At 38.5% G+C, this 13,029-nt stretch overlaps 1 protein-coding gene across 1 annotated transcript; it reads right to left on the bottom strand.

Annotated features, from left to right (window-relative positions):
- Nucleotides 1–5,688: 5,688 nt before the first annotated feature.
- On the bottom strand, nt 5,689–8,673 carry LOC149162658 (uncharacterized). The gene is made up of 2 exons (XM_089435257.1): nt 7,841–8,673; nt 5,689–7,093 (listed from the first exon to the last, which is right to left on the bottom strand). Exons 1-2 carry the CDS (start codon nt 8,671–8,673, stop codon nt 5,689–5,691), a joined length of 2,238 nt encoding a protein of 745 aa, XP_089291383.1.
- Nucleotides 8,674–13,029: the final 4,356 nt, after the last annotated feature.

Genomic DNA, 13,029 nt, shown 5'->3' with positions numbered 1-13,029 from the left:
TCCTTGAACAAATACGAAAAAAATTGCCCACTCCGCCAGGTGTCAGCATGAGAATCAAGCCTGAACAAATACTAAGAAAATTGCCCAGTTCGCCAGGTGTCAGCTTGAGAATCAAAAGGACGACGAAAGTCCCTTTCAAAGGAAGGCCTATCGGCCTACAAATATGTATAGTTTCTAGAATCGTTGAGTTGTTTTTATATAATAGAATTTTGTTGCATACACATATTGCAAAAATTAAGGATAAGAGCATATTATAGTAAGTTTGGAATGTCAACATATGTATGTATGTATATATGTATGCATGTATTTGTCAACATAATATGTTAGTATATATCCTAGGATGTATACATGTATATATTATGTTAGTATATGTTGATATAATGTATATACTAATATTATACTGGTAATAGTATTTTATATATCAACACACACACACACACATTAGGCTTCATTCTCAACTTCAAATGATCTTTAGAGAGTTCCTCACTAGCTTATTTTATCGAGCAACGAAACTTTTGAAACCATGAAGATTTTATTTATTCTAGACATTACTCTAAATGAAAGAGTAGTGTGTGGGTTTGTGCATCATAGGGTCTATCTCAATATCTATGCAATGTACTATCATTAAGTGGCCCATTATTTAACATAGCTTCATATCCATCTATAGCTAGGGTTAGTCTTTTCACATGCATCAATTCTTAATCAATATTATGGTTTTTTGTTCTCTACAATATTCTTGGAAGTCTAACACAAAACCACCACTATGTGTGTGAAATAGGTTGCTCAGTGCCATGATGGCTAATAAGATAGATCAACTGTAGGGGGGATGACTTCTAATAAAATAAGTCAACTTATAGGGGGCATAAATGCTACATATGAACTTTGATTGAGGTGATTTCCTTAGTGTTGGAATGATTTTAGTCTATAGAACAACTTTGAGGAGTTAAGACCTATTGTTGGATTTTTTTATTATAAAAGGTGTCATTATATGCCTAAAATTAGCCTCAAAAGTTTTTAATCATAAATTATCAAATTAGGACCCACCCTTAAAATGAGGCTTGCAAACCAGTTCTTCCAATTTTCCACCTAGAGATTACAAAGTTAGATGAAACTTTATATTATCAATAACAACTGTAACCACTCTCCTCTTTGGCATACCTTCATAGTTGGTTGTAACTATTATGATCCATTTAAATAGCTAATGCTTACGACATTGTCATTAAAAATTCAAAGCTCCATTCTACCTTGATATATAATAAAGCAAACTTTGAACTTAATTACTTTCATAATTGCCTAATTTAATGTGCGAGTCTTCACTTCTTGCAATACTAATAGCTTGGGAATTAAGTGATGGAGAGTATTATATGTTGGGATGAAACTAAGATGGTTTATATCCTCATACCCTCTCCTCTCTTTCCTATATACATGCACATACTTGCCTTTCCAATTGTCTACTATCTTCCCACGCATCCATAACACCTTATACTTGATTTTCTATATTTTAAAAGGCTATAAATTTTACAATTTTCATTACCAAAAACTAACAAAGAAATGGAATACATATTTTAAAAAATTAACACACACACACACACACATAAGAAACAAGTAAAGATTTGTATTAAAGATTAATATGGTTACAAGGACAACACCTTTGCATCTTTCAATATTCCTTGCAGTTTTGAGGTTGAGCATGAAGACTCAGTCCAAACCCTCAAGTGAGAACCTATGGTACACAAATTTTAGTCCCTTTCCAGTCAAAAAATTTCCAAAAAACTCCCAGTATCCAAATACAATTACATTCCACTTTTCATTACTTTTGATGTGATTTTTACTAACTTCTTGTTTTCCTTGGTGAAATATTTTTTTCCCTTCTTACCAACTTGAATCGAGCTTGTGTTTTTTGCTTATTTCAATTGGTCACTCTTTGATGGATGATTGTTTCTATTTTTGAATTCTTCCTCATTTTACTAATCTTCCCAAGAATTTCCTTCTCCAACTTTATTTCTTGTCGTTTGAGGAGACGATCCATTTTTTCAAGAGGGTTTGTTGTTTTTCCACCGTGATTGAGTCTGAAGGGTCCTCATTGGCTTGCATTTTTACCTAACTACTTTATGTTGTCTCCAATGCATTTTCTTTGACAATGTCTTCTTACTATCTATATTCTACTCTTTTATTATCCTAGGGCTCTTCTTCTTTGTTAACCAAATAATTTTCATTGTAAGATATTTGCCACCATTTGAGCCTTTGGTTATTTTTCTAGGTTTTTTTTTCTACAAACTCTTGGGGAAATTTTTTATTACATGCCCAATTTCTTAACGCACTCTACACCGAAATGACACATTTTCATAATCGATCTTTTGAACCTAGACATCGTTTGTATTCCTTAGATTAATATCAATGGGAAAACCCTTATTGAAGTCCATGTCCACACACATTCCAACATAAGTAATCTTAAAATAATTTTTATTTTTGGGTTGCAGCAATAAAACTTTCTTAATTCATTCGCAATAGAGGATACCGATAGTAGATTCTAATGATGTAGGGGAAGGTTCAAAAGCCTTACCCAAGCTTGAGCCATGGATATTAATGTCATAATTGGATCAAAGGTGGGATACCAAAGATGCATGAAGAGACCAACACTACTCCAAAACCACGACCCAGATTCACAAAAACCTTCTTGTCCTCAGTATTGTCAAAAGAAACAATAGAAAAACCCCATGCCATAGGGTACATATTCATATCATCCATCAAGAGAGGTTTCCATGACTCGCAGATCCATTTGTGAATATTAGTTAACCACAGCCAAACACCATTAAACCTACAGAATTGACCTTGTTCCAATTTTTTTTTTTTTACAAATAACGTCTTCCTCCTCTATTAGAACAATAAGGGAATTAACTTCTTGAACTACCAAAATAATAGATCCAGAGTTCAGAATGGCACTATACGAAACCGAAGAAGAGCTTGCTTGACCGACAACCATTCTTGCAAAAGAAACCATCTTCTTCATTGGATCACTAAGATTCACCATTTTTCTTGATGCAATATAGATCTGTAAAGAGATCCACATGATCTAGGCATAGATTGGCCAGCTAGGGAAAAACCCTACCATTCGCTCTTTAACGAGGGGTGGATAACTAATTTTATGTATATTTTAAAGACCTATAAATTTTACAATTTCATTGTCGTAAACTAATAAAAGATGTAACACTACTTTTATAATATTACCATATACATTTTAATTTTTCTTTAAAGATGTAAGAGTGGCGAGAGTGGTATCTCAAATAATCAAGTTAATCATATCAGGCCTTGCACTTAATGAGGGAGAGGCTTACTTCTATGAGGAGGACAGGATAAGGTGTACACTTTCTTTCTTCTTCTTCTTTTATCTAGAGGAGTTGGCAACTGGGTTAGTCTCGTACTCGCGTGACATGGGGTCGATTCCAACCACTAACACTATAACCTCTATGTGAGCCACGCTTCCCCCAACATGTTGGCCACAGGTAAACTCGAGGGATTTGAACTTGGAACGTCTTGTAACATAATACTTCACTTTCACAACCATTGTTAATTGAGTTTTCCTCAGGGACCTAATAGGGTGTGCACTTTTAATATTAAGATTATAAGTTATAAAATTCATTTGGATTTGATCTATCCTTCTTCAATATTATCTAGAGATACTTCATCCCCAAACTTCACATCCATATAAGATAAAAAGAGTGATGAGAGTATTAAATAGGATTTTTTTTAATTATCCCAAAATCGAAGGTCTACTAATTACACTTGTCTGCAATCGTTTGCAATCCTATGGTTGAATTTCATTTAACAGAAGATCCATTACATCAACTTGAGTAGGTATAGTAAGAAAAGTGGTTCTTGAATTGACATGGATAAGGAGCATGTGAGGAAATGAAATTGGAGAAAAGTATGAAGAGTTAAATACTTGGCAAGACAACAAAGCCAAAAGAGAAATAGGGTTGAGAGTTACAACAATTTGAGACAATGTTGGAGATGACTAATTGGGGAACCAAATGGCTTCTGAGTAGTTTGCACAAGTAGTTTCTAAGTTTAATCGATGAGCATTTTAGTGGTGACCAACTTGTCTAGAAGTTGTAACTTTCTTGAACTACTATTATTATTTTGAGTGGGGTTTATCATCCATGGGTTCCAGTTTTGTTCTATTATGATTTAGTTATCTTTTTCTCTTGTTATGTGTATATTCTATAACCCATAGATTTGAAATGTAAATTAGATTTACAAATATTATAAATGTAATAAATTAAATTAAAGAGACAAGGTGAAATATGTGAGATATACCCTTGTCTTATAATAATCAGGGACGTGTTGGCAACATTGATCCATTTTGAGGAACCTCTTTGGGTTTAGCTTTTGTGATTCACCCAATATTGCATGAGGACTTGCAAAGTCTCAAGTGTAAGGGAGACATTGGACCTTCATTTTGAAGCCTTTACTACTCTGATCAATGGGATGTTTCCCCTTCTACTCCCTCTTATAGCCTATTATCATTCCCCCTTTGTCACAATCGCTTGCATTGTGGTCGTCATTGTTTTTTAATTTAGAAATTTTAATTAATTTATTAATTTTTATTTATTTATTTATTATTATTTTTTTTAATTTTATTTATTTATTTATTATTATTTTATCTATTTATTTATTTATTATTTTATTTTATTTTTATTTTTTATTTATTTATTTATTTATTTTCCCATGGAAAAAGTCGTAATTTCTATTGATATAAAGAAATTACATTTTGCAGATGCCAAGTGCATATTCATATGGAGGCAGAGATGCCTGACGAGTTCATAAGCTTTTGACCAAAAAGAAAAACTATTATGTCTCCACGCAGGGAGTCTGTTGACTGCTATACTATGATTATACTAGTTTGCGGCTGTAGTAAGTATGATCAAAAATCTATCCGGCTCTTCGCAGAGAGCACTAAAACTTTAAGCATCCAAAAATGAGTTTGTAACCAGTACCAAGTTGTAGAATATGTACAGTAAATACAAAAATAGTCTATAATAGGTGTGGGCCTTATAGCCCATTATCTGTAAGATCATCAAAAGGTCTGTGGTAATGCTGGTAGAAGGTCCCGTCTATCTCTTCCTGTATCAACCAGTCGTTTCCTTGTCTGTGCGCTGCCTCTTTGGATAGTTGATCTGCCCCTGTATTTTGTTCCCTGTAAATGTGTTGACAGACAAAGGAGTCAAAGGATGTAATCAATCTTTTAGCTTCATCTAATATATGCCTCAATGAAAATGCATTGCAATGAGATGCATCATTCAACCAGTTGCAAACGATTTTAGAATCGCCGAATAGTTGCAGGTGTCTGCATTGTTTTTGCAGTGCAAAGTGGATAATATGTTTTGTTGTGCATAGTTCAACAAAGTTATTGGTTCCCCTACCTAAATTAATTTGGATCTTGAAGCAATGATTTTCATTAAGATGAAGGATGGCCCCACCCCCACATCCCGCCTCCTGTGCAGAGCCATCAAAGTAAGCCCAGGGCTTAGATTTGTCAATGGTTTCAGGTCTGATGGTGCGTGGAGGGGTGCTGGAATCTTCGGCTGGTAGCAAGTCAAAATCAGCGATGGTATGGAGTAAGATGGCAGGCCAATGGGGGGTTCTATGGTTGAATATAGTCTAGTTGCGAGCGATCCATAGTGCCCATCATATGAGAAGAGGCATATTTGTGGTTTTGCCTTTGTGATTTTGACACCATATATTCCAGGCATCCATAAGATTGAGCCCATGCCAGTTTTTTAAGGTAGGATAGTGAGCAATGATGGAATTCCAAAATTCCTTTGCTGTGGGGCAGTTTAGAAAAAGGTGCTCTGTGCTTTCTTCATCTCTGTGACACAAGTGGCACCAGAAAGGGCCATAAAAATATCTCTTCATCAGGTTAGTCCCAATAGGTATCTTGTCAAATAGGATGTTCCACATCAGTAAGCGAGAGCGGAGGGCTGCCTTAAGCTTCCAGAGTATTTTCCAAATTGGAAGAATGTTCTGAGGCTTATGTGGTTCCATTAGCCTTATATAACCCTGTTTCGGGGAGTATACACCATGTTTGGCAAAGGCCCAGATTATCTCATCTGGTCCATCAGTGAGACAGATGTGTGCCTGGGTAAGGGCATCCGTATAGTCCTGCCATTCATGCTGCCACTGAACCGGAATGTCCAATTCACGAGCCAATATCCATGCCTGATGAAGAAAAGAGGAGTTGTTGTTGTCGCCAATGTGCTTGATGTGGGTGATACCCCTGCTGTGTAGATACCTTATTAAGTCTGCAGATAGTTTATGAGCATTGCCACAGCCTACCCACGGATCCAAACCGATTCGAACAACATTGCCCTCCTTGATACGCCATGTGATGCCTTCTCGCAGGAAAGGAAGTGTACCGACGACCGCTTTCCAGATATTGGATATGTTATTTCTCGTTCCATGCTGCTGTCTGAACCAGTCCATCAGGTTCATAGGCCAGATATACTTCACATGTGCAACTCGGGACCATAGACTGTTGGTGGTAATAAGCTGCCAACCAAGCTTAGCCGCCAAGGCTCTGGAAAAAAGATCAAGCCTCTTGATGCCCCATCCTCCCCATCTCTTGGGTTTTGCAATAGTGTCCCATTTGACCCAGGAAAAAAGCTTGCCCGGTTGATTACCCTTCCATAAAAATCTGCAGCATATACTCTGTAATCTGTTTAGAATACCTTTTGGTATCCAGGACAGGGTCATCCAGTAGACTGGAGTTGCTTCAATCACCGCCTTGATGAGGATCAGTCTGCTTGCCCGAGATAGGTATTTATGGTACCATATCTGGAGTCTCTTTTCCACTTTCGCAACGAGCCATGTCCAGTCCGCTATCCTATATCCGAGAGGCTTTAATCTAAATCCCAGGTATTTTATACCCTCTGCCAGATTCAGAGAGGTAAAAGGAAAGCGCTGAGATGTGTATGTGATCTCATGTTGTGAGCAGCCAACCGTAGTGATCGTGGATTTACTATCATTTATCACCATCCCTGTGGCTTGTTGAAATAGATTGAAGATGTTCTGGAGGGTCGTGGTATCCCCAATACTGCCATTTAAAAAAATGAGAATGTCGTCAACAAACAATAGATGAGTGAGGAAAAAATTCTCAGCTATTTTGATGCCTGACAGGTGATTTCTATCGCGAGCAGATGTAATAGTCCTACTTAATCCTTCCATTATAAGTAAGAATAGTAAGGGCGAGAGTGGACATCCCTGTCTGAGGCCTCTCTCCGAATTGAAGAAAGTTGTAGCTTCCCCATTAAGTAGCACACTGTAAGATACATCTGTTATACAACTCATTATCCATTTGATATATGCAAAAGGAAATCCAAGGTGGGTCAGCAGTAGTCTGATGTAGAGCCAATTTTCTCTATCGAATGCCTTAGATAGGTCCACCTTAAGTATCATACCTTTCTGTTTTTTAATTTGCAAGGTGTGCTGGAGTTCCTGTGCTGTAGCGATAGCTTCATGTATCTGTCTGTGGTGTAGGAAAGCAAACTGTTCAGATGAAATATGTCGAGAGAGGATAGGCTTTAGGCGATTAGCGATGATCTTTGCAATAATTTTATACAGACAATTACAGAGGGAAATGGGACGAAAATCATTGAATGAGGCGGGATTGTCAGATTTTGGTATGAGGGCTATGAATGTGGATTTGATGGCCGGAGATATTCTGCCACTCCTTCTGCAGTTCTCCACGATCTTGAGCAGGTCATTCCCGAGGATTTCAAAGAAAGCTATGTAAAACTCAATGGTCCATCCATCTGGACCAGGGCTCTTATCTTTTTTGAACCATTTTAAGGTTGCCTCCAGCTCTTCCATTGATACTTCCATCAGCAGATCCTCCGTGTCTTCCTGTTGTACGAATCTGGGGAAATGTTCAGCCACCCTCATGATCTCCAAGATGTTCACAGCTCTGGGGGCTTTATATATGCTCCTGAAATGCTCTATAGCTAATCTAGCCAGTTCCCTTTGAGATGATACTGAGTGTCCTTGTTCATCTCGCAATTCCCAAATAGTGTTGATGGCTTTGCAGCCGTTGGAAAATTTATGAAAGAACTTTGTGTTATCATCTCCTTCGGTGAGCCATATTGCCCTACTCCTGAGCCTCCAACTTTCTTCCCTTTCCTTCAGAATTTGTGAGCGCTTCATGATGTAGGAGGAGTAGAGTTCTTTGCTTTCTGGTGTAGGGAAGGTACCGTTAGATGTGTCCTCATACGCAGAAATGACCCTTTCTGCCTCCCTCAGAGTGTTGTCATCATTCATACGCTTCTGATGAGCCCAAATTTTAGAGATCCTCTTTAGTTCAGATAATTTCCTTATAAAGCCTTCAGTATGATCCTCTCCATCCAGGATGGGGTTGGTCTGCCAAAAGTTGGTTACCAACTGTATATACGAAGGGTCTCTTAGCCAAGAGGCATTAAATTTAAAGGGGCTCCTGATCTTCTGATTTACATCGGCCATTTCCAAGAATATTGGTCGATGATCTGAGATGCCTCCAGTCCCAACCCATTGACAAATGCGGGGGAGTCTGCGAAGAAGAGGTTCCTTGATGAGAAACCTATCAAGAATTCTGGCCAGACTGTGATCTCCACTGTGATTATTAGTCCAAGTAAACTGAATCATGGCTGAAGGAATGTCCACCCACTGATGTTCCTCAAGTAGGTTAGAGATAGTATCAGATAAGCAGTCTACCTAGGCTGAGTGTCCCCAAGATTCGCAGAAGCCCAACGAAAAATTTAAGTCCCCTCCAAGAATGATGTTGTCTGCCTGTAGGAGGTCAGAGTCCAGTAAGGTTCTCCAATAGTTTGCCCTGTCGGCGCAAGGACCATAAACATTCAAAATACGAATTTCCAACTCCATAGAGTGGGCAAAAATATCCAATCCTATGAAGCCTCTGCCTCCCCAAATATTCCTGATCTCCATAGCTTTGTTGCTTATCCCAATAGCAGAACCCCCAGATCTCCCAGACGCATCCAATGCGTGAAAGGTCCAATTAGGCAGCCAGGAATTAAGTGTATGTATTAGAGGTTCAGCTAAACAGAGAGTTTCTTGTAAAAAAATAATGTCCATCTGAGACGAGGTGAGCAGTCTTCTAAGCACTAGTTTTTTGGGCATGTTAGTAAACCCTCTGCAGTTGAAAGATAGAATCTTCATGTTGGGTGAAACTGCGGGCCATTCCTTGCTCTAAGGGCCCTGAGAATGGTTTGTTGTCGCCCGAGGGCAACTTCTTCACCCGCGGTATGTCTGGATTTTGTGAGGCGTGAGGGTCGGCCTCTTGAGTTCTTATTGGTAACAGGGGTAGCCTCGGGGTCCAGACCAAATGCATTAAAACATCTTTCCTTCGATCTGGAGCAGAGTGAGTACCGGGGAGATACAGAGGGGGAGGGGATGGAGTGGGATGGGAGGGAGGTAGATGACAGGGATGGAACACAGGGGGATGAGGCGGGAGCGGGGAGAGGGAGGGAGCAGGTAAGGGAGAATGGAGGGGCAAGGCCTTGCGAACTAAGGGAACACACAGAGGTCATGAGCGCCGATAGGGGGGAAGATGCGCAATTGATGGGATGAGATGCATTAACTTCAGATATGCAAGACACGGGAGGAATGAGTGAGGAGGATGAAAGAAACATACCCGGAGTCGAGGAGTCCTCATGATTAGGAGTAGTGCTTGCTGGAGGCGGCGATGGAGGGTGTGTATTAGAGGTGCCCTTTACCGCGTCCTCAATATCAGGAGTACCATGGGACTCCCCTGCATCCTTGACTCGCTCCTCCTGGCTCTTTTATGAAAGTTGCTGAGAAGGATTTCCTTTGGGATGTTCAGTCTCCAAGCCCTGTGCATTATCCTTGGTTTTCTGTAGGAGAGGACAATCCATGAATAGGTGCCCCACTTTGTGGCATCTGCGACAATGATACGGGATACCTTCATAGTCAATGATCTGTTTGTGTGATGTGTCCCTCCATTGAATAGTAATGAATTCCTGTAGTCCGCCCCTGGTGTCCAGATTGATGAGAATCCGACCATAAGCCATCATGTCTGTGTGCTGGTAGGATTTGTCGTAGTCCATGTAGGAGCCTATCGCATTGCCAATCCGCCGAAAGATGTCTTCTGACCAGTATTGCAGGGGAAGTCCGGGGAGTCGAATCCAAACAGGTCCAATGCCAATCTGCTCAGTCTCGGGATCAAAGAGGGGCGTCCATCGCTTGAGGAGCACCGGGGCATGTTCAAAGTGCTAGTAAGAGGACAATACCCAATTGGTGTGGTTGGCACGAGCGAATCTCAAGGCGGACCATCCCCTCATGAAAGTTTGCACAAAGGGGATGTCCACCAGATGGTGATCCCATACCTCCGTTGCCCAGGTCTTCAAGCAAGAGACTGTGTAATTCCGACCTCTGATGCGTCCAAATAGTACCCTGTCAGCAAAGTCCATGGTCTCTCCCCACTGAATGTCCTCCTCTAATCTGAGAAGATGTCGTCCGCCTTAGATTTGAAACACTTGTACTTCTTCTTTGGTCCCAGAAGGGGAGGCTGGTAGTGAGACCGGTTCGGGGGAGGGGTTGATATAACCGGGGGGGGAGGGTTAGGGTTAGACGAGGATGGGTAAGCGATACCCACAGTGACAGGGAGGGAACTGGCGAGCGGAGGAACAATGGTGAAGCTTCCGGATGGGGGGGCGAAGGAGACTTGAGAGGTAATACCAGCCGAAACAATGGGAATCGAAGGGGGGAGAAACGACCAGGCCAGAGTTGTACATACCTTCTGATGTGGAGAAATAGGAGCGCCAGATGGAGACCCCCTCCAGCGGGTCTTCAGAATAATCAACGGCTTCAAGTTCCTCCATGACGCCAGTTGCTTCTTGGAACGGCGGACACCTCGGATAGCAGGAAAAACTGGAGAGAAAACAGTGCCTAGGGAACGGACCGAGTGCAGCAGGTAAAGCGAACCATTTGCGGGTTGTCAACCGGGAGATAGCGGCACAGCAGAACCCCCTCGATATCCCAGCAGGTCAACCAGCTCGAAGCAAGGGTGTAAGGTGACGAACGGGCACGATAACTAACGGCGGAGGTGCAGGTTAACGGTAGCTCAGCATGGTTACTGTGACCTGCAGAGAAACCTGAAACCCTAACCCAGACCCTTGCGAGCTGCCTCCATCGTCGTGATTCCGCTTTTATTTTATTTATTTATTTATTTAATTTTAATTTTAATTTATTTATTTAATTTTTTTTTAATTATTATTTTTTTAATTAATTAATTTATTTGTTTTATTTTTATTTTATTTTTTATGTTTTATTTTTTTTATTTTTTATTTTATTTTATTTTATTTTATTTTATTTATTTATTTTTATTTTTTTTCATTCAGATGGATGTGTGTCAACTAGATACACATCTTGCTCATATTGGACTATAGAATGTGCATCTCGCTGCAATAATATCTTTTTTCACTTTTAGTTCCTTTATATTTTTAAAGTTGACATAAATTTATGTTATTTCACATGAACAGGGAAATATTTTATTTACGTTCAGAGTGAGAATGAAATATTTATACTACCTCTTGTGAGTTGTGATGTGAACAATAGAACACAATGAGAGTGACATTATTGATATTTATAATGTTTTTAATTAAACTAGCCAAATAGACATATCAATTTTATTTTAAAAAAGACTTGTGCCAACTTGATGATGGGAATGGAAAGAATTACAAATCTCCTTCACAATGAGTTGTAAAATGCACTTTAGATAAAGCAATAATTTTTAAAACAATAAAGAAAAAAATTCCAAATTTATAAAAAAATAATATTACTTTTTTAAATTAATAATTTTCATAAATTTATAAAATACTTAATAACAACAATTACAATATTAATAATAACTAAATCTATAAATAACACTTATAATTATATCTTTATTATTAAAACTAACTTTTATTTATAAATAACATTTATATTTATATTTAAATCTAACTTTTATTTTTAAACATAATTTTTAGATGAATTAATACTAATCATTCTTTAAATTTTAAACAAAATTTCTATCATTAAAAATAAATAGAAAATCTTAATTTGTTTACGCTTATAATTATATCTTTATTAGTAAACCTAACTTTTATTTTTAAACATAATTTGTAGATGAATTAATACTAATCATTCTTTAAATTTTAAACAAAATTTCTGCCATTAAAAATAAATAGAAAAGCTTAATTGGTTTACGGTGAGTCAGATTGTGAAAGGCATAATTAAGTAAAACCATTTACATTAAAGTAAAGCTATGATGAAGGCACACCTTAGTCTTCATCATGCATAATTAGGGGCTTTACATAAAAAACCAAATATGCAGTTAAAAAACCATTTTAACTGCAACAAATCAAGATTTAACCTCAATTTCTTCTGCCGGATTCCGTCACTGGAATCTCCAAAAAGTCGCATTATAGACAACTCCATTAAATGCAGTTGTCTATAATGAGACTTTTTGGAAGCCTTTCCGGTGGGTTTTTCCGGTCAAAATCCGCAGCTATTTATTGGAATCGCAAGTTTGATAGCTAGTTTCTGCACAATCAAGGCGTCACAAGGGTTTTTCAGGGTGTTGAATCCAAATATGCAGTTAAAAAACCATTTTAACTGCAACAAATCAAGATTTAACCTCGATTTCTTCCGCCGAATTCCATCACCGGAATCTCCAAAAAGTCGCATTATAGATAACTCCATTAAATGCAGTTGTCTATAATGAGACTCTTTGGAAGCCTTTTCGATGGGTTTTTCCGGTCAAAATCCGCAGCAATTTATTGGAATCGCAAGTTTGATAGCTAGTTTCTGCACAATCAAGGCGTCCCAGGGGTTTTTCAGGGTGCTGAATCCAAATATGCAGTTAAAAAACCATTTTAACTGCAACAAATCAAGTTTTAACCTCAATTTCTTCCGCCGGATTCCGTCACTGGAATCTCCAAAAAGTCGCATTATAGACAACTCCATTAAATGCAGTTGTCTATA

Source organism: Pinus tabuliformis, chromosome 5_2 (assembly GCF_031772625.1).
Source record: "Pinus tabuliformis cultivar Carrire ecotype Pingquan chromosome 5_2, CPIR1, whole genome shotgun sequence".
Taxonomy (NCBI): Eukaryota; Viridiplantae; Streptophyta; class Pinopsida; order Pinales; family Pinaceae; genus Pinus; species Pinus tabuliformis.
This window is presented reverse-complemented; position numbering and strand designations above follow the sequence as displayed.

Coding starts and splice junctions, on each gene's coding strand:
- LOC149162658 (XM_089435257.1), bottom strand. CDS start 8,673: ATGATTCAGTTTACTTGGACTAATAATCACAGTGGAGATCACAGTCTG. Junction 7,094..7,840: donor CTGGAGGCAACCTTAAAATG/GTTCAAAAAAGA, acceptor TTTAAATGGCAG/TATTGGGGATACCACGACCC.